Source organism: Anomaloglossus baeobatrachus, chromosome 9 (genome assembly GCF_048569485.1).
Source record: "Anomaloglossus baeobatrachus isolate aAnoBae1 chromosome 9, aAnoBae1.hap1, whole genome shotgun sequence".
Taxonomy (NCBI): Eukaryota; Metazoa; Chordata; class Amphibia; order Anura; family Aromobatidae; genus Anomaloglossus; species Anomaloglossus baeobatrachus.
In genome coordinates, this window is record NC_134361.1 from 84,680,310 (window position 1) to 84,703,356 (window position 23,047).

The 23,047-nt window shown below is 45.9% G+C and overlaps 1 protein-coding gene across 1 annotated transcript in view; it reads left to right on the forward strand.

The window, feature by feature from the left end:
* LOC142251236 (short transient receptor potential channel 5-like) overlaps window positions 1-23,047 on the forward strand; it is a 576,680-nt gene that overhangs the window by 523,987 nt on the left and 29,646 nt on the right. The window contains exons 8-10 of the mRNA XM_075323853.1: window positions 12,805-13,011; window positions 15,253-15,294; window positions 18,109-18,198. Coding sequence (XP_075179968.1) covers window positions 12,805-13,011; window positions 15,253-15,294; window positions 18,109-18,198 — 339 coding nt within the window. The remainder of the gene's footprint in view (window positions 1-12,804; window positions 13,012-15,252; window positions 15,295-18,108; window positions 18,199-23,047) is intronic.

Genomic DNA, 23,047 nt, shown 5'->3' on the forward strand with positions numbered 1-23,047 from the left:
CTGTAGTGGTGGTACTCCACCTTACCACACACTACGGGTGGCGTCACAATCTCTCAATATACCAACCCCCCTGTAAATACCCCCCTTCATTCGAGTGGCCATGAGACCCCCGGGTCCGGATGCCCCTCGAGCCACCGCGGATCTGGATCCGATAAGCTCGGCTGCTGACACGGGGGCGGCACATTTAAAAAAAACCTGGCGTCACAAACAGGATACAAGCAGGACCCACTTACCTGGGTGACGTGCGCCTTGAAGACCGAAATCCGCGAGTCAAGATCCCGTTCCTGCCAATTCCGCCATCTTCTGCCATCTTTTCATGCCAAAAACGCCATCTTACCCGCGAAAAAGCGTGAAGCAGAAGCCCCATCCTTCATCCTGCGTGTGAGGCCAGAACCGGAAGTTCCCAGAGGGCCACAGCATTGACAGGAGTGCTGAGTGAAAACCGAGGGGGCGTGCTGAAATGCAACTACAGCGGAAGAGAAGCAGGGACTCCAGGACTCTGCCATAACGTTCCTGGACAGCGCAGAGGCAAGATGGCGGAGCGGAGCTGGTCACCGGAACGTGCTGTTCCCGGGACCGCAACCTGGATCGAGGAGGAGACAGAGCAGCTGTGCAGGAGGATACGGACGCAGTTCTTGCTCATCTTGGATCACTGGAGGGAAGAGATGAGGAGCTTGGCGATGGCGGTTCGAGCACGTGAGATTGAGATCCCACGTGAAGAGAGGGTAAGAGCTTATCCAGTCCCTGTTGATTACCCTAATCCGGGCAATGCGGCAGTGGGATCCGGACCGCCCCCACTCACGGTGAGCACACTACCGCCACCAAAGCCGTCCTCGGCGGACACCGAGCTGCCCACTTCTACCCCGGCAGCGGAACCTTCAGTGCCTTTGAGTGAAACCCCAGCTGGGGAAATCCCGGCTCTATCCATCGACCCAGTCACGTCACTGGTCACCCCGACACCGGCCAGACCAGACACTGCCACATCACTGGGCCCGTCCTCGGAGGCGGAGCACCCGGGCTCTGCAACCCTGGCTGCGGAGCAGTCAGTCCTTTTGTTACCCAAGGTGGAAGTGGAGCTTGGAGGGCTGCCGGTTCCACCGCCACGTGGCATCCCAACGGCTGGTGGGGCCGCATGAGTGCACCTGAAGCAAGAGCCAGCTAGGGAGCCGAGGCCGGACGCCGACGCCCCCTACTGGGAATGACAACACCCAAGAATGAAAACAAAGATGGCAACTCCAGACCAAAGGCAGCGGGAAGCAGTTGCCCGTGAACAGAGGGAGAAGGAACACCTTAGGAGGGCCACTATCGGCGTCAGGGGGCCATGGCGCATGGGCCTTGTCAGGCAGTTCAACCTATGGGAAGCGGATCTCTCCAAAGAGGTGTTCGTTGCTCGAAGAGATATAGAGCAACACCTCCCGAGAGACCACCCAGGTCATAATCTGGAGCCAGGAGAAGTGGTTGGATATACCCGACATTGGAGTGACTGGGGCTGGTATGCCTTTGATGTGAAGCGGCTCGCTATGGTTAACGAGCAGGTTGTGGCAGCCACCGCTGTCAATTACCAGCCTCCCAGTGAGCGGTACCAGTAGTTTAATGTTTTAAATAGAAAGTGTTAGGTATCTGTGCCTTCGTTTATTGTTTTTCTAAGTTTGTTATTTTTCATATAGAAAATGGTAGAAGCTAAACACCTAATCAACCGGGTCTGAATGAAAGAGTGAAAATTAACAGATTTACAAGATTTGTTATAGTGTGTACCCCGGTACATGGACTGTGTAGTTTATATAGTAAAAATGGACCACGGTCACAGAACTGGTTGTGACCAACACGAACTTATGTTATTGTAAATAGTTGCAGCTCTTGTACCCACTAGAGTCATCTAGCTCAACACCCGGGACCTTAACCTGGTCACAGACCCACCATAGGTTTACAGGAGGTCAGGTTGTTTGGGTGGCAGGTTAATTGGGATCCGGGACATTGGGACTGGACTGTTGCAGGAAGAGGCTGCCACGGAGCAGGTTGAGCCTCTGCTACTACTGAAACCGGTAGCGTTCCACCGTTGGAAAATGAACTCAAAGTGTTAAGTAACGTTTAAGTGACAAGCCTCACTATTGTGGGATGAACCTGTGTAAATAAAAATGTTCTTTTACTATTTTTCCACAGTTTAAAAAAAATAAATGAATACACCTCTGATGTCCTGTAGCTCGGGGACGAGCTACATTTAACGAATGTGACGCCCTGGCCTATCAGGTCGTCACAGGGTATTGTGCAATCTGCCCCTCTGCAATATCCACCTCCTCCTTGGTTACGGATCCCTAACCATTGGTGTTGCCAAAACCAGCTAATCAAAATCCTAGGAACACTCTGCACCGCGCCCACCAGACACACCAGTGGACGGCCTGAGTGGAATAGGCTCGCCCACGTGGGGGGTTGGTTAAGGGAAGGTCAGGAGTGTCAGGAGTCAGTCAGAGAAAGGGAGAGTGTAGTGTTGGAGGTGAAAGTGAGAGGAGGTCAGGAGCTGGGCTCCTTGGAACTACTAGGTACTGGTACTGGTATTGGACTGAGTGAGTACGCAAGTTACCCTTACCTCCCCAACGGCACATCACCATCACCGAGTCCCGAGGCATTCCCCCCTACCCGTGGAGTTAAACACCTGGCTGCCCGCTCCATCGCCACCGGGTACTCCAAGCTGCAGCGGTGGTACTCCACCTTACCACACACCATGGGTGGCGTCACAAACTCTCAATATACTAACCCTCCTGTAAATACTCCCCTTCATTCGAGAGGCCACGAGACCCCCGGGTCCGGACGCCCCTCGAGCCACCACGGATCTGCATCCGATCAGCTCGGCTGCTGACACGGGGGCGACACACATGCATTTCCCCCTGTGTTTCCTCCTTGTGTCTTCTTTAGTCTTCAGTGGGGTTAATGAAGAGCTCATAATACCCGTTCCTTATTTAGGGTCCACCACTAGGGATCCCTAGGGTCAGGTATCCAGCCTGGCGCATAGGTGTGGGAGGGACCCCAGGGACCATAAGAAAGTTAGGTCAGGGGTCACCATCTCCCCTTCCCTGGATGCAGGGTTCCCCTTCCCTTTCACTATTCGCTTGGTACTCCCACGTACTTACCATAACAGAAATAGAGAAAAACCTGCTGACAGATCCCCTTTAATGGAGTCTCTTATACTGAATTTCCAATTTTGACCTGTCAAAAAATGTTCAGAATAAGAGATGCTCCAAGTTTTTACCTGTTCAAATCAAATCCACAGCTAAAATTGACTGCAGTTTAGTATGCAAACTCAACTCTGTGCTCTCTGAAGCTGTTTTTGTGTGGCCCAGGGCTATGGGGTACTCGGTCCCGGGCCGTATATGTACGGGGATGCTGTGTGTTACGTCACCGCCGGAGTCTGCTCCAGCGACTTCTGCTCCAATCGCCAGGCGACGCCGTGTTCCTGCCGTGGATGGTGCTGGTGATGGGAGAGGAGTCGATGCCAGAGGCCCGGTGGGCGCATGCTCCGATCATCCACTGGGCTGGGTTATCTTGGGATCTGCAGTACCGCTGGCTGACTGTGGGTGGCATGTGTCTTCCAGCTGAAGTTACCAGCGTTCAGCTACAGCCAATGGGAAGACACCACACCTTTCTTATTCCCCCTCCTGTCACATGACCACTGCCAGAGATAGTTCTGATTTTCCTGGCTCCTGTTACGTCCTATTCTGTTTGGTTATTCCTGTGTGCTGACTTCTGCGTGTTTTCTGACTACCCTCCTGCCTCCTTTCTGTACCTCGCTGCCCAATCCGGATTTGACCTCTGCTACGTTTGCTGACTACGTCATTGCCTGCCGATTCTGTCCCTGTTCCGCAATTCTTGGTTTGACCTTGCCTGACTACTACTCTCATTGGACTGCAGCCTTCCACAGGTAGTGATCACCAATTCCCTGTGTAATTCCAAATCCCTGTATAGGGGTTAAAGGGTTTCAGGGTTCTGGGGGTCCTGCTTGGTGAGTGGCTTCCCTCTAGCCTCCCCATTACAGCCCATCTGAGTCTGTGGATCCAGGCAGGCGTGACACTGTGTCACAGTTGTATAATGGCCGATGATCCTGGGGACGCTTTTGAAAAGGGGTATATATACAGGGGAGTGAAAGCGTTTGGATTGTAGCGCCACTTGCAGGTTGCGGTTATGGTGATGGAACCGCCGCTGCACAGTCTGTTACCTCTGGGGCTGATGGTGGTAGCCGGGATGGTCGGCCCTCCGTAAGTAGGGCTGGGCCCCAGGGAGTGAATGTATTGGTCCGTTGCAGAAAGAAGGGAGACCACACGGTGGGGATGTAGTGCAACTTCTGTTTACTCACTGTGAGGTTGAGCTGTGGCCCTGAGGACAGCTGGTTCAGACCCCTGGTGCCTTTTGTCCCAGTGCTGGTGTGGTTACCTGGTAGTCTCTTTCCCTGGCACCTCTCGCTTGTTGGTGGGACCCCGTAGCCTGGAGTGTTTGTGGGTCCCTTACTGTCTTTTGGCAGTCTCTAGTCCGTACGGCGGGCAGTGCGAACCCTGTAGGTTCAGTGTTCTATTCCGGTCCCTGGCTCAATGTTTACTGCTGGTGCCCCCGGATTCATGGGTCAGTGAGGTCCGTGAAGGTCCCCTCACTGTGCAGCTGTTTATCAGGTTGCCTGATGCTGTCGCCTGACCTAGGGCCCTGTGCCCGGTTGGTGCTCTGGTTCCAGAGGTACCTGGTTGTACCGTCCCTGGCAACCACTCTCCTTGCCACCTAGGTCACTGTTACACGACCCTGTCTTGATACACGTCCGTTCCCTTCTACTGTCACTACCGAGCTCTCTGTCTGACTGAGTGTGTCTGTCTGTTTGTCCCCTCCCACCGGGCTACTTTCTAGTGGACTGGACTGGCTCCACCTCTGGGTGGCCATTTATTGGGTCCCGGACTAGTCAGTCATCCCTAATGGGGAATGGAAACTTGGGGTGTTATGTGTTTTGTTGGTACCAGCACTGGTCTTCCAGGTCCCTAGGGGTAGGCCCTGCATTTTGGTCAGGATGCAGTACCTATTAGTGCCCTGGGGGGTTGAGGGGCGCAACATTTTCCTTCTATGTAGAATGTAATAAGCGTGTGCATTGATAACTGAGGCCCAATAGGACTCCATTGATTACATTGATACAGTCTACTGGTTATCTTCATGTGGCCTGGCATTTATTAAGTAGTAATACATAGTAATGTTACAATATAGAAGGTACACAGAAGTTTCTTATGTGACATTTAATTCCTTAGGATAAATGCATTTCTTGCTTCCTTGCCTATAATAATATATTTTTTCATCCAGAAGCTACCTCAATTCATTTTTTAGACATAAAAGCAATTTTATTAAATTTAATTAAAAATCACAAACCCATCCCACACTGTGAACAATTAATACACAAAAAATCCCAGGACTATGGGACAACCTCAATAAATAAATGCTGTAAGGAATTCAACTTCAAAGAATTGGTTAGTAGTGTTAAATCAAGGGCAGTAATTCTAGATTACCCCTAGTCTTAATTTCCACTACCTGTCAATGGAGATATAACTAATGTTACACGCACCCTAAAAGTAAAGTGGTGCCCCCATTCCTCGGCGGCTTTCCCTCGTATGCTGTCCCTAAATTCCCTTCCTATTCAACAAGGTTTGCAGGACATTAACATTAAATACCAAGGGAAAATATTAAAAACACTACTTATCTGAGATGTATTTAGGGCCAACACCTTTAGGCTGTGATGTCACTCTGCCATATAGTGGTGCCCAGTCTCCATAGTCCTTAACCAAAAAGTATCAAATTCTCCACGCGTTTCCCCCCACTTGTTAATTGGGGTTCATCAGGAGACAGGATTATAGCGCAATCCATCCGGAGACAGGATTATAGCGCAATCAATATTAATAATAATATATGCTACATTATACAGCCCCCTCACAATTTTTATCGAATAGCCTAAAATTTGAGTTTAGACCCCAAAAAATCAAGTTAATTTCATGCAGAATAATTTTTAACCCTTGCATAATTCTAAAAAGAAATTAATATTTTTAAAGGCACTCAATCATGCAATTTACTCTTTTTGCTCTTTAATTTATCCCTCGATCCATAACTTTTTTTATTTTGCCGTCGACATAGGGCTTGTTTTTTGCAGAACGAATTGTACTTTTGAAGGACTCCATTCATTTTATCATCTAAAATACTGGAAAGCCAGAACAAATATCAAAGTGCCGCAAAATCGAGAAAAAAGTGCAATGCCGCCATTGGTTTTTCAGTTTTGCTGTTACAACGTTCATTATATGGTAAAAATGACCTGTCAAATACTGATTTCACGGGAATGCAGGAATAGATAGAAAATATAACGGTGTCGAGGGATTTAGCTTTGAAACACCAGAGATGGTATAAGAAATATTTCAACAATCTTTGATGTTTTTTTATTCTTTTATTTTTTTTTTACTTTTTATTGCAAAAAAATATATTCAGTGCAATATTGTATTTACATATCAGTAGGTGATAAAATGTATGCATCCTCCTGTATATGGTGGAAACAGATTATTTAGGTGCTTGTACTAATATAAAGATTACAGTATCATGATGGTTTCAATAGATGTCACTGCTTTGGCCACAAAGGAGGAATATGTTGTAATAATTGCATATCTCAGCTGTGATATTATTGCGGAGTTGTTTTTCTTCTGCTTTTTTTTTGTTAATTCGGTTGGTACCTTCATAGTATAAATCTGATTATATTGACTATACTGCCACCATGTGGTCATCTTGGGTGCATTACATATATACAGTATACACTGTATATGTTTTGGTCTTCCTAAACCAGCATGTCATTTTAATTAAAAGGTTTCTTGATTATAAATCTGCATAATGTCTGGTCTGTCATTTATATTGTTATATTTGATGCTTTTCCAGCATGGATCCATACCACAAATTTCTTCAGCTCTACAATAGGTCCTAATTCTTCCTAATTTTAAACAGTATCTTTATAAAATAAATTAAATGAAATAGGAAACATAAATAGTTTTCTTTTTTTTTTGTTCTATCAAGATGTAAATCTCTAATCAGTTGCATCTTAGTTCTATCTTTGTTTGTATAGATCTATATTATGTCTTTTAAAGTTCAAAAATAATTACTAACTGCAATAGTCGTCTAAAGGAAATCTATCACCATCTATCTTATCTGGAAAAGTATTCATACCTGAGAACAGTAGCACATTTTTTTCTTGTTACACCCACAATCTTAAAAATATTTTACTGGGATTTTATGCGATACACTTAGTAGCAAGTATTTGTGAAGTATAAAGGAAATGATATATGGGTTTCAAAATATTTAAAAATTTGAATCTGAAAATTGTGACTTGTCTTTGTTTTCAGCCAACCTGTATCAAAACTTTCTAAGAGCACTTTGGGCTGTAATTACTACTTTAAGGCTATGTGCCCACGGGGAGAGTGTCCTGCGGTTATATACAAAGGATATTCCGCAGGAGCTCGCAGAAAACCGCAGCACAACTTTTGTCTGTTTACATGCTGCGGTTATGCTGCGGAATGTCCTGCGGATATGCTGCGGGCATTCTGCATTGAGGATACAGTACCATGGCTTGGGCACTGCATCCTCAATGCAGAACAAGTGCTGCAGTGATCGTTAGTTCATACGTACCTCCATCACGCAGAACTTCCATCTCTGGCCGTGTCTGTCAGCGTCTGCACATTGCCGGAGAAGGTAGCTTCGGCTGTCACATGACCGGAGCTCGAGCAGGCCCCGCCCACCTCCTGCTTCCTGCTCCTGGCTTCCCTGCGCTCCAGTCTGCACCGGAAGAAGTGACTCCGGTGTCTTCTATCAAGGAAGGTAAGTATAGGATGCTGCGGAGAAATCCGCAGGAATAATTCACATGCTGCAGATTTTTACGCAGGGAAATTCGCATTATTTCCGCTGCTGAAAAAAATGCAGCATGGGTACAGCACTCCCCAAATGCCATAGAAATGGCTGGGGACTCGCTGTACTGCAGATTTTTGAAAAATCCGCGGAATTTCCGCGAAAAAATCACGGCAAATTCCATGAATTTTCCGCAGCGTTGGCACATAGCCTAAGTCTTTTGGGCTATGTCTCCACCAGCTTTACACATCTAGTGGCTGGTATTTTGCCTATTCTTCTTTGCAAAATAACTGGAGCTCAGGGAGATTGGATGGAGGCGTCTGTGAACAGCATTTGTCAAGTCTTGCCACAGATTCTCAATGGGATTTAGGGCTGTACTGTGACTGGCTGGGCTATTCAAACACATGAATATGCTTTGATATAAACCATCCATAGTAGCTCTGGCAGTATGTTTCAGTTTGTTGTTCTGCTGGAAGGTGAACCTACAGTATGCCTCAGTCTCAAGTCTTTTGCAGCCTCTAACAGGTTTTCCTCCAGGATTGCCATGTATTTAGCTCTATTCATCTTCCCATTAACTCTGAGCAGCTTTCCTGTCTCTGCTGAAGAAAAGCCTTCCCACAGCATGATGCTGCCACCACTATGTTTGACAGTGGGGATGGTTTTTTTTGGGTGATGTGCAATGTTAGTTCCACCACACATAGCGTTTTGCATTGAGCCCAAAATGTTCTATCTTGGTCCCATCTGACCCGAGCACCTTCTTCCACATGCTCACTTCATCCCCAACATGGCTTTTTGTACACTGCAATAAGGATTTCTTATGGCTTCTTTTAAAAAAATGGCTTTTTTTCTTGCCACTCTTAAAAAAAGGCTAAACTTGTGGAATATACAACTAATAGGTGTCCTGACAGATTCTCCCACCTGAGCTGTGGATCTCTGCAGCTCCTGCATAGTGACCCTGGACCTCTTCTCTGCCTCTCTAATTAGTGCTCTCGTTGCTTGTGGAATATCAGTTTAGTGGACGGACACTAAATAAATATGTAAATTTACTATTTAAGAAATCAGGCAAAACTGGTTGAGAGAAAATCTCACTGGAGCGTCAACGTGGTCTTTTTTATTTATTTTTTTTGCACAAGTGAATGAATTTTTTTAAATACATGACTAAACTGTTACATACATGTTTATTTGAACATTCAGGTTACCTATTTTAGGATAATCTGTTATTTTGTTTTAGGTTGAAACACTGTAGTTCTTATTAATTAATTTAGGATTCCAATGATTTCATCGCTTTATATTCCTCTTTTACTGGACATGTGGTGACCAAAATATGACAATCCTGGTATTTTCATCTTTTCTTTTTATGGCATTAAATAATTTTATACTTTTGTAGCTTAAACTTTTGCAGATATGGAGATACCAAATATGTTTCTTTTTTTGTATTTGTTTCATTTTTATCTGAGAAAAGGGGGTGGGTGTCTTTTATATTTTTATGTTTATTGATGTATTTAATTTTTACATTTTTTTTATCTATATGTTATTATTTTTTAGTCTTCATTGAGGACTTGAAACTGTCATAAGTAATTGCCTTTACCAAAGCCCCCCGGCAACCCATTGGCACGTTGTAATTGTGTTGAGTGGGGTTGATGGAAGACATTTAAATGTTTTCTAAGTGATGGACAGCAGCATCTAAATGATTAAAAAGCAGCAAACAGAGCTAGAATCTACAATCACTGTTGCTACAGGCAGATGTTGACTGTATCACACAGTTGACATCTACCATTTACGGAGCTGTCTCGGCTGACCCATCTCCATGCAGTAGCACTGATCATACACTGTACATTTACTGCAGATGCCGGAGAGGGGGGTTAACATTAGAAGTCCCAGAAATTTCGAGCTTCCCCCTGAAGTCCCGAAAGAGGGTCAAATGACCCTTAGTCTAAACTGAATTTAGAACTAACTAGAAACTAAAGGCCCAGTCACACACAACGACTTACCAGCGATCCCGAAAACGATACGACCTGATAGGGATCGCAGGTAAGTCGCTGGGAGGTCGCAGGTGAGATGTCACACAGTCAGATCTTACCAGCGATGCAGAAACAATACAGGTTGCAGTAGCAACCTGTATAACGATCTCAGCAGTCACTGTGACCCTGTCACACAGTGTCAAACACAGCGATGTGTCACACATAGGTGTCACACATAACAAGATCGCTAACGGGATCGCTACTGCGTCACGGAAACGGTGACTCAGCTGCGATCTCGCTAGCGATCTCGTTATGTGTGACGGTACCTTAAATGGCTAAGCTCAATGGAAAACAACAACCTCCTGTGGTGCGACAGTAATGGCCTTAATTACAGAACAAAAGACGGTGATTATAGGATGTTAGCTAAAAACCTTCAGGTCATTCGACCCTCTCTAGGTTCCAAAGGTAGAAATGTTAAATGACCCCTCTCTGGGACTTCTAGTGTTAATCAAACAGGAGAACTCAACCCAGATGTAACCATGAACTGCTGGAAGTGCAATCAAGAGCATTGTAAGTGTAAGGAGACAGTCCCTAATTGAAGCAGGATGACAAGCAATGTTGGGGTCCAGTCTGTAAACTATCCCGGTGTAGTCCTAACAATGCAGTTTCCAAAGACTGCGGACATTCAGAATTCCTACATAGTGTGATCAAACAATGGAAAGGTGAAAGGGTTAAACTTCTGCGCCGCCACACAGTCCAAATGATGTAAGTTAAATATGATTTATTGGTCAACGCATTTCAAAGCCCTCAAGGCCTCTTCATCAGGACAATCATATACCCTGACATCCTAATGAAGCCTTGAGGGCTTGAAACGCGTTTACCAATAAATCACATGTAACTAACATTGTTTGGACTGTGTGGCGGCGCAGAAGTTTAAAGACTGCTTTACACGTTACGATTAAGCATACGATATTGTATGCGATTGTAACCGCCCCCATCGTATGTGCGGCATGTTCAATTTGTTGAACGTGTTGCACAAACGATTATTTGCTGTCACACGTACCTACCCTTTCATACGACCTCGATGTGGGCGGCGAACGTCCATTTCCTGGAGTGGGAGGGACGTTCGGCGTCACAGCGACGTCATGCGGCAGCCGGCCAATAGAAGCGGAGGGGCGGAGATGAGCGAGACGTAAACATCCCGCCAACCTCCTTCCTTCCGCATTGCCGGCGGGAGCCGCGGGACACAGGTAAGATCTGTTCATTGTTCCCGGGGTGTCACACACTGTGATGTGTGCTACCTCGGGAACATTGAACAACCTCACGTTCAATTTTTAGCAATTGAACGACGTGTATGCGATCAACGTTTTAACGTTCAATCGCAATCGCACGTAGCTGTCACACGCTACAATATAACTAACGATGCCGGATGTGCGTCACTTACGACGTGACCCCGCCAACACATCGTAAGATATATTGTAGCGTGTAAATCCCGCTTAACTCTTTCTTCTTTCTATTGTTTGATCTCCACGTGGGTTCTGCAGTGGCCACCAGGCATTTATGGTGATTGTGACCTGCACAACCACATGAGGTGAGCCTCTCTAAGCTATTCTTTATTTTTTTGCATTGGATAAGACCTTATTTGCGCAATTTTTCTTTCCAGCTTTAATTGATTACAATAGTGTGATAGGACACATACAGCATATACACAGTATGAAAAATCCAGGCTCTATTCAGATATCCGACTACACAATACCCCAACTAACCTAATCTTAAAGGGAATCTGTCACCCTTTTGCATTTTTTTACTTATTAATATGGGCATACAGGTGGCATAGTGGTGAAAGTCGCCGTACCTATATGACTCCTGGATGATGGGTCATTTAGCAAAAATCCCCTTTTATATCTTGTCTTCCAGTCTATGGTCGTGTGCTGCCCGGATGATAAGTCTGCCTCCAGTCTTTATTATATAGGATTTTTCCTCCCCTTCTCTTCAGAGTCCCTGTGACATCTGGTGGATGGTAGGAAATCCTGCGCCTCCGCATTATGCCAGCCGTCTATCCCCTGCACTGTGAATCAGTAGAGACTCCATGGTGCCTGTGCACAGCAAAAATGAAGCCTGTGCCCACAGAAGGGTGGAACAGTGCAGGGAGGGATGGCAGGCAGAATGCGCAGGCGCGGGATTTCCGGCCAGGCACCTGACGTCACAGGGATACCAGGGAAGACAAAGGGAGGGGGTATCCTGTATAATGAAGAAAAAAGGCAGGCTTATCTTCCAGGCAGCACACTCCCCATAGCCCGGAAGATAGAAGATATAAAACATGATTTTTGCCAAACAACTCCTCATCCATGAGGCATACAGGTATTGCAAATTTCACCTCTATGCCACCAATATGCCTATATTGATAACTAAAAAAATGCAAAGGGGGGACAGATTCCCTTAAAGATATTTAGAGTGCATTAACCATAGTAAAAATTGGCTTCTGACAAAAAAAAATATATATTTTTCCAAAGAACGTGTATAGCAGATGGTGTCTCCATATAGCAGCATAGATCGGACATGGGCTTCTCACATCTGTGCCCTAAGAAACAAGGATCCCTATTGCATAGGAGACAACAATGGTATAAATCTCCGGCAGAAGACACCCCCATAGAGATGACTTTGGAGTCATTCTTACCATTTGTGTTGATTTCCCAAAAATGTGTTTGAATTTATTGCTAACTTGACAAAAGTGAAGTTCACAGTATAATGAAAAGTGGATGCATGCAGGCTTTTTTATAGATGAAGATTGATTTCACTCCGAAAATCATTTTGCCTGGTAGGGAATAGGAACCCTATTCATATAATGTATATGTATATGTACAAATCAGCCAAATACTTTGTCTATTACAACGCAAGGATTATAGCTTGAATTTGCACAGTCATTTGGGATTAAATGACATCATTTCTTTGGCAGGATCATGCTGACATTGAATGGAAGTTTGCAAGGACAAAACTGTGGATGAGTTACTTTGATGAAGGTGGAACGCTGCCACCTCCTTTTAATATAATCGCCAGCCCAAAATCTATCTGGTATCTGTGCAAGTGGATCCACTACCAGCTGTGCCCGGGAAAACGTGACGAGGAGCTCCAGAAACAACATGAAAACCTAAAAACCTTCACTGTAAGACACATTACTAACTGTTTCATATGCTTCTTTTAATTGGAATTGGTGGGTATTCATCTTCTGTCTCAGGTGCCCTTAGATGGAATGTTTAAGAATTTTGACCACCTTTGGGTGGAATTTGGGTTGCTGCATAAAATGTTTTATTAATACCTTCAATTGCATGGAACACAATTAGTGATGTAACAAATATAGATTTGCAAAACAGAATTCTCCATAAGCTGGAGTTACACTTGAATGTGACTCGGGCAAGGATTGTATCGCATCGCCCGATCCGGCCGCTGGCTCTCCTGACTGGAGCATGCAGCTGCGTAGAAACACATGAAGCTGACATGCTCCTGTCATGAGAGCCAGCAGCCAGACCAGGCAGTGCGATGTGATCCTCGCCCGAGTCACGCGCAAGTGTGACTCCAGCCTTAGTATTTTAACGGGATGTGGGAAAAAGGCCAACGTTATGACTGCCAGGACCCAAACACCCCTTTTTTGCCCCATAGAAAGACACAACACCGTTCTCCAACTTAAAATACCTGTATTTCACTTTTCAAATTTTTGGAGAGGCATGAGGAAAAACACTCTCATCTTTTGGCATAAACTTTGGTCGCAGCTTTTTCTTAGGCATTAACTTGCCAACACCACGGGGTTTAGGGAAATTTTCCACTTTTCCACCTTCCGGCCATCCGGTGCAGGTATTTCACCACCACTTTTTCTACCCCTTCCGCTGCTATGACTTAAACACAGTAAAAAGCAACAGAACTTTTAGAACAAAGGGGAGGGAGGGTGGGCAACAGGTCCGGGTCCTGCAACAGAGAGGCCGGAAGCTGGGCAGCGCGCTGCGACATGTATCCAGGAGGCGGAGTGAGAGCCAATTGCACCACTGGGGGTGGGAACAGCATAGCAGTGTCTTTCACAGGGGAAAACCTCTTTAACCATGCTGAGGGGCCAACAGTCAGGGGGCAGAATCTCAAGTTTGGCTGCAGTGCCCCTCATTCTTTGTTTTACAGGATTCTGTAAAAACATTGTTTAAAGTTAAAAGACAAGTGGAAGGCGGATCTTGGACCCATTGATAGGGAACACTGGGAGTCAATGCTTTCAGCTGTTCAGCATATATCCTCTAGTGAGGCCCACAGACTTTCACAAATTTTATTTGCTACACTGAGTATATAGGACCCCTCAATCTCTTCACAGAATTGGGTTTTAGAAGGATGCTAGTTGTCCTAGATGTGAAATACAGATATTATGCATTTGTTTTGGATTTGTGTTCCTTTTGGGCGATGCTGGAATAATCTGTTTTACGTTTTACAAGAAGACTTTGCATTGCATATTATACCGGAACGTTTGGTGAGTGTCTTGGGCCATGTAAATGAGATAACAGATGATGAAAATGATCTCAGGGAAATTCTATCAGGCTAGAAAGCATATTGCCTTTAGGTGGACTGATCCAACTGTCCCGGAGAGGAAAGAATTGGTAATTATTAATTAAAATAAAATTATCTACTAGAATGGAAGAAGAGGTGTGTAGAAAATGCAAAACTTTGAATACATTTGGGGCAACATGAGGCGCCTGGAAGGCATACCATGAACAGCTTTCATCTTAAGTATAATTATGTAGCTACTGTTTAAAATAAAATAAAAATATATATTTATTTTAATATGGCGCTAACATATTCCGCAGCGCTTTACATAGATCAGGAACACTGTCCCCATTGGGTCTCACAATCTAAATTCCCTATCTGTATGTCTTGAGAGTGGGAGGAAACACACACAAACACGAGGAGAACATACAAACTCCTTGCAGATGTTGTCCTTGGTGGGATTTGTACCCAGGACCCCAACATTGCAAGACTGCAATGCTAACCACTGAGCCACCGTGCCGCCCTTACAGTTTACTGTTCTTCCAATAAATCCAGTGAATCCTAATGATCTTTTCTTTGTGAATTTTGTAATTCAAGCCAGCCATATATCTATTGTTTTGTATCCTGTGTGAAAAATGCAGTGCCCAAACAAGCCAGTGGCTCTCTTGACAGGAGTGGGTCAGCTGCAAAGAAATACATGCAGCTAACCTGCTCCTGTCAGGAGAGCCGCCGACTGGTCCAGGAGATGTGATCCTCGGGTGTGTTATACGAAAATTTTACTCCAGCTAAAGTAGCAGAATTGGCTTTAGCCAAATGGACTTAGGGGAAAAACTTGCAACATGACTGAACTGACGCTTAGGAAATTCATGTATACATTTTTTATTTGCAGGAGCGGCACGCTGACAACCTGATTCAGAATCAGCATTACCAGGTAGGCTCCTCTGCATTACATTTTTACACTTCTGCCTTTTCAGCAAAATTTAACTCAAACCATTTGTGACAAGCAGGAATAGACTTTCTCTTACAGTGCATTGTGTCACAAAGATCCTAAAAGGGAATGCAATATGCATGATTCCTCTGCAGACGTTCGTGAGTCATTTCTGTCCCTCTACCATTTTAAAGCAGGTTCTGAAATTTGAAATTTGTATTCAGTAAAACAAGTTTTATTAGGTAACTGACAAGAGAGGCAGAGACAGGAATAGTTCTCCAGTGCAGCTCATTTCTCCTTTTTTTACGACGGTTGGATTATTCCCATATGATTTTTATGTTCTTCTTAAGCACACCAATTTTTTTTTACTAAGTTCTTATGATTACAGTTCATGGTATAGAGCTGTTCGCATTGTATGACACGATGTATGGTGCCTCAATACAGTGCCAATTGCGTAAATATTCCCTCTAAAGCATCTAATACCAAATAACTTCCAGTGGAACATGGCACGATTAATTTGTACTCCAACACTAGAAATCTCTGTTTGCCTCTGTTTGAAATCCATAAAGGTCCCATAGACTTCTATGAACACTGCATCATAACCCCATAGAACCCAAAGATTGTACAGGGCTGTAAATCGGTCATGAGTATTAAACAATTAGTGGGTAAATCATTAAGACTGGTATAGTGCACGCCCGTCAGTGAAGCACTTGCTGGAGTACAGTCACCTAATTCGGAGAGCGCCGCTTAATCAGGCGCGTCTCTCACCCAAAACACACTGCCACCAAAAATGTATGCTAGTTGAGTATTGACAATGACATACATTTCTGAAGTTAGTTACGCCAATTTAATACCATTGTGTATGATGAATTTGACAAGCAGACGGGACAACACAATTTCCCGCTTATGTCCAGCACATGCTATGTCCATATTGGCGTAGCTGGCTGGGACTTGTGTATGAACATCAATAGTCACTATTTTTGTTCAACTTTTAAGTTTTGCGATTTATTAATGTGTTTACACCAGATCTGTGGCTTAAACACTTTATTGAATGGCGCCCTTAGAGTTCATCAAACCCTCGTAGAGCACCGCTCCCCTTCATCCTAGATTTCTGTTCCTCAGGGGTGGTGCGCTCCTGATAATGGATAATTTGGAAAAGCAGTATACCTGCGCTGCTGGGCCCAAACTATATGCTCTCCAAAACTCTAGAAATCTATCTAATTTATAGAATTAAAATTATCTCTGTTATTGAAAATACTTTTTTAACAAGAGGTAAATTGCAAAGTTGTTTGTTATTACAAAAACCCTGAAATTGTACCTATTTCAGAAGTGGAGAGAACCTTTTAACATGTTGATAATCCACCTTGCTCAGGGTTACCATTATTTGCCACATTTGTGGAAATTCCTAACTATTAAAAGTTATAAATTGATACTAGATAATAACAAATTTCTGATTCTCCTATTCTCCTATACACTGGTGTGGATATTGGCGTACAGATGTAACCTAACATATAATGGTCCATTATACCATAGTATAATGGACTATACTACAATGATTTACAAGGTATATTGAATGTGTACATTATCCTTACAATAATTCAAAGTGTTGTAATGAAAGACCCTGGACCGATTCATCAAAACATTTACGTCAGAAAACTGGCAAAAAACTTCGAAAAGTTGTACATTTTTTCGTAACGTAGAGTTGCTCCAAAATCTTGCCATTTTTGGCAAAATCTTGCAAAGTTTTGCAAAATGGGTGGAGCTAGAGAGGTGGCTGCATAGGGTGTGACCATGCCCGTACATTCATTTACTTAAAAATACGCTATTAATGCTACTCCAGCCCCTAGGATACCATTTCTGTTGAGGTCAACGGAGGCGCATTCCACACAGAAGTGTCAAATTCATCGAAATGCACCAATCGCCAGGATTTCCTTATATAACCTAAAGCCAGTGCTATTCTGGCACTATCAGGCTGATTCTATACATACCTTTAGTGGTCAGCTAGGATGTATAGGTTTTGAAACACAAACAAATAAAGCTTGTAAAATGAACAGTTTTCTGATTTTCAGCAGCTGCTGAGCAGCTAATAACTGAGGTGGGGTTTGATAGTGATTCCCACCCCCCTGCCTGTCCATCCTGCTCCTATCTATTATTTATGCTAATTTCATTATAGAAGTGTGTTACTAATGGTTGTGGCTATAAATCATGGTGACTAGAAGGACCTTGCTGACATCATACCTATGTGACCAGAAGAGGCGGGGTCTCAGCCAACAGGAAAATAATGTTGCTTCCTGGTATCAGCTATGTTGGCTGAGACCCTGCCCCTTCTGGTGACATGGGTATGACGTCAGCACAGGTCCTTCTACCCACCATGATTTATAGCCACAACCATTAGTAACACACTTCTATAATGAAATTAGCATAAATAATAGAGAGGAGGAGGAACAACAGGCAGGGGCCGGGAATCACTATCAAACCCCACTCCAGCTATTAGCTGATAGGCAGCTGCTGCCAATCAAAAAACTGTCCATTTCACAAACTTTACTTGCTTGTGTTTCAAAACGTATACATCCAATCTAACGACTAAAGTTAGGTATAGACTCAGCCTGATAGTGCCAGTATAGCACTGGCTTTAGGTTATATAGGAAAATCCTGGGGATTGGTGTGCTTTAAGTAGCTATGTGCCTATTATTGAATTTGGTGCACTGTACTCAAGCAGTATTGATAAATTGCCCCCCCATCGTATTAATTATTAAAAAATTGTATTTTTTAATGTTTTATTAGAAAACGTGAAAATAATGCTTTCTCCCACGATAGGAAGTTATCAGAAATCTGGTGAAGCGATATGTTGCAGCAATGATTAGGAATTCAAAAACAAATGAAGGGTTAACAGAAGAAAACTTCAAGGTAATAAAGCATTTTTGTATTATATTTATATTATATTTTATGGCATCTATCCTTATTGTAATTTCTGTATGTATTGTATATACTTTATCATTCATTTACAAATGCATTAATATATAATATTGCAATCAAAACTATTTAATCCATACTGTAAATGAGATTTATTAGCAAAATTTACAAACTTTGCAATAAACATGAACAATGTAAATAGCTCGACAACCAATGTAATAAGTGGTTTCTCCAAATTCAGCACAAAATGCCATTTTTCTTGACTTAAATTCAGTCTCAGAATGATTCACCCCTTCATGACAAGTATCTGTATTAGGCCTAAAACACACTTCCGCATAAAAAACGTCCGTGTGACACGGTCCGTTTTTCGGGTCCGTGTTCCGTTTTTTTGGGGTGTTTCTCCGGTACGTATGGCATCCGTGTGATGGCGTATGCGAGTCGTGTGTACGTGTAAAATGTCCGTGTTTGTGTGTAAAATGCCCGTGTATGTGTACGTGGAATGTCCGTGTGGAATGTCCATTTGTGTGTTGCACAATGTCGTTGAAACATGTCGGCTGACAGCAGACAGAGTTGCGCGATGAGAATGAACTCGGGTGAACTTCACCCGACTTCATTGTCATGCCGCGGCTCTGTCTGTGTGCCGCGTACTGATTAGCGGTCACCTGTGAAGGATTCACCAGTGACCGCTAATCCCCCGAGTGACTGAAGTGAGCAGCCCTCTCTCATACTTACTGCTCCCCGATCACCAGCGCGGCGAGGAACAGCTGTGCAGAGAATACGCGGCAACAATTACTTTGAATATGCCAGCCGCTCATTAATCAATCTCTTATTCCCTGCTTTCCCCACCCAGACGCCTGTGATTGGTTGCAGTCAGACACGCCCCCCACGCTGAGTGACAGCTGTCTCACTGCACCCAATCACAGCAGCCGGTTGACGTGTCTATACTGTGCAGTAAAATAAATAAATAAATAATTAAAAAAACCGGCGTGCGGTCCCCCCCAATTTTCAAACCAGCCAGATAAAGCCATACGGCTGAAGGCTGGTATTCTCAGGATGAGGAGCTCCACGTTATGGGGCGCCCCCCAGCCTACCAATATCAGCCAGCAGCTGCCCAGAGTTGCCGCATACATTAGATGCGACAGTTCTGGGACTGTACCCGGCTCTTCCCGATTTGCCCTGGTGCTTTGGCAAATCGGGGTAATAAGGAGTTATTGGCAGCCCATAGCTGCCACTAAATCCTAGATTAATCATGTCAGGCGTCTCCCCGAGATACCTTCCATGATTAATCTGTAAGTGACAGTAAATAAACACACACACCCGAAAAAAAACGTTATTAGAAATAAAAAACACAAACATATACCCTGGTTCACCACTTTAATAAGCCCGAAAAAGCCCTCCATGTCTGGCGTAATCCAGGATGGTCCAGCGTCGCTTCCAGCTCTGCTGCCTGAAGGTGACCGGAGCTGCAGAATACACAGCCGCTCCTGTCAGCTCCACGCAGCTAATGAAGGGAATAGCGCGATCAGCTGTATTCAGCGTTGGCCGCGAGTAACCTCAGTGACAGCTCAGCTGATTGCGCCACTCACCTCAGTTGCTGCGTGGAGCTGACAGGAGCGGCGGTGTCTTCTGCAGCTCTGGTCACCTTCATGCAGCACAGCTGGAAGTGACGCTGGACCATCCTGAATTATGCCGGACATGGAGGGCTTTTTCGGGCTTATAAAATTGGTGAACAAGGCAATTTGTTAGTGTTTTTTTTTCTAATAAAGGATTGTTCGGGTGTGTGTGTTTATTTACTGTAATTTACAGATTAATCATGGAAGGTATCTCGGGGAGACGCCTGACATGATTAATATAGGACTTTTTGGCAGCTATGGGCTGCCAAAAACTCCTTATTACCCCGAATGCCAATGCACCAGGGCAAATCGGGAAGAGGCGGGTACAGTCCCAGAACTGTCGCATATAATGTATGCGGCAATTCTGGGCGGCTGCTGACTGATATTGTTAGGCTGGGGGGCTCCCCATAACGTGGGGCTCCCCATCCTGAGAATACCAGCCTTCAGCCGTATGGCTTTATCTGGCTGGTATTAAAATTGGGGGGGACCGCACGCCGTATATTTTAATTGTTTATTTATTTATTTTACTGCACAGTATAGACACGCCCACCGGCTGCTGTGATTGGGTGCAGTGAGACACCTGTCACTCAGCGTGGGGGGCGTGTCTGACTGCAACCAATCACAGGCGTCTGTGGGTGGGGAAAGCAGAGAATACGAGATTGATTAATGAGCGGCCGGCATATTCAAAGTAATTGTTGCCGCGTATTCTCTGCACAGTTGTTCCTCGCCGCGCTGGTGATCGGGAAGCGCTTTGAGCCGGGGGAAGAAAAAAACCGAGCGCCAATGTAAGTATGACTGAGAACAGCATAAAAAAAGGTAAGTATACTGAATTTAATTTAAAAGAAAATAAAAATAAGATCGCTAGTGTAAAAATGCACACGCACGAAACGTGCTGAACACGGACATACTCCGTGTGCGGTCCGTGCAGGCACGGACCCATAGACTTTAACGGGTCCGTGCCTGCGTGCTGCCGGCCAAAAACGGACATGTCGTCCGTGCAGAAAAGCGCACTCACGTACTTATCACACGGACACATGTTCCGTGTGATTTTACGTGTGTGTGCCATCTACCATTGAATAACAGGGCTGAACGGAGCCAGGGCAGAGCCATGGGCATAGTGACCCATGACTCACCTTTGCAGGGCAACCAAGGGGTTAATTATATTTCATGAAAAGAGCGGGTTTTCTGCAGGGTCAAGAGTTTAAGGGGGGTGGACTTATAGGGCCAGGGGAGGGAATAGGGGGGGGGGGCTGTATATATATGTCCAGTGAAAGAGTGGGGCCATCACTTTGGCGTGGAGGCACCTATAGAGAAAGGTCCCCGTGTCACCTCACTAGATCTTCCCCCTGACCTGATGGCGACGTTGGCGGAGATCCTGGAGCAGCTGCGGGCTGCTGCTGGCGGCGAAGATGGAGCTGCGGTCAGAACAGCTATGAGGGAGATCTTGGGAGGCTCTGAACCTGCTGCCGACGCTAACCCCCTTCCGGTCCGGAGCGCGTGCAGAGTGAGGGCGCCGGAGCGGTTCTCACCTGATGTGGCTCCTGGTCCTCAGCGGCGCCGCAGGAGCCCCTCCGGGGACCCTCCTCGCAGTAAAGTTCCAGCTCCAGCACGCAGGAGCAGGCGGGGGAGGAATCCTTCCCGGCGTCCAGGACCTGCAGTGGTGGGCGGTCCTTCCAGGGATCATGTGACCGGCCCAGCTGCCTCTACTGCACAGGGCTTCAACAAGATGGCGGCGGTCCTTCCTGGCGATGCTCCAGTCGGGGGGACTGCTGGACAGCATGGAGAGGGGAGTGCTGCAGGGCCCACAGGGTCTGAAGTCAGGAGGACAGCTGATCCAGGACCCTCGTCTGCGATGCCAGTGCAGGAACCATCTCCTGGGAGGTCAGCGCGCGCCGGGTCAGAGTCGTCTGACAGGTGTGGGATTCTGCAGAGGAGGATGTCATCACCGGCAGGGAGATCGCGGTCCAGGCACGGGTTGCCTTCAGGCAGGAGGAGACTGTCACCGTCAGAGAGGTCAGCGCCACAGGGAAATTCGCCAGCACGGCAGGGGCCTGCATCTGGGAGAAGGTCCTTTTCACGGTCACGGTCGCGTTCCAGGAGGAGGTCGCCTTCATGGACACGGGCAGCATCGGGGACGAGCCAGCCCGCATCTCATCATCCAGTCCGCTCCCTGGTCATCCGACCAAGTTCGAGCGCGGCGGGCTCCCAGGGTCCTCCTGGTCGAGCTGCTGAAGATGCTGTCGTGAGGAGCCATTCCGGAGGGGATCGTCATCCGGAGTCAGGATTTTCGGCTGGTGGGTCTCATGTACCGACGCAGCTTGGTGAGTTTGCCTCTTTGTTTTGTACGTCCTCACCTAGTTTAGTTTCCCCGGGGGCAAGAGGTGGCCAGGCGCAGGCAGGGCCGAGCGCGGCGGGCGTAGATGTCAGTAGCCTTGGCGATGTGCTGAGGGGTGTGCGAGATTTGTTGGAGCGGCTGGATAGGTCGAGTCGGGGGGCGGTCGGGTCTCCCGTCCCTGAGTGGGTACCGAGCTCTGGGGTGGCAGCACCAACTGTTGTAGTTGTGCCAACGGAGAGCGAGGCGGCTGCGGGGAATGGCGTGGCGGCTCCCGGGCAGACGGAGAAGGATAAGGAAGGGGACAGGATTGTTTTGGATGATAGGGCCAGAGGGGAGGTATACGTTTGCTTTGAGGGCCCTCTGAGGGCGCATTTGAAGAAGGAGGTGAAGGAAAAGATTTGGAAGGATGAGTATGTGGAGATTTTTTCCCTCCTTCCTTTGGAGAAGTTTAATTTAGATAAGAAGAAGGATGATAGCAAGAAGGAGGAGGAAGAAAAGCGGAGGTGGCGGCTGATCCCTCAAACGTTTGCTAACTGGTTGCAGGCTTTTGCGATCCTAGCTAGCGTTATTGGCGAATAGGCGCCGGATAATTGTTCTGGGCTATTCTGTTATATGGATGCCATAGCGGAAGCTCATAGGATTTACGGCGGGCAGACTTGGTTACGGTACGATGAGCAGTTTAGGCAGCGAAAAGCCGTGCGGCCCAGCATACAATGGGATCAGAAGGATATCGGGTTATGGTTGAAAGTTATGGCACCGGCACGTTATGGTCAGCCCTTTCATAGGGGGGCCGGGTCGGCCGGCCAACATACCGTTGGGGGAGTGGGGACCCAGGCAGGTGGCGTGGGAGCAAGGGCAGGGGTGTGCTGGCAGTTTAACGACAGCCAGTGCAAGT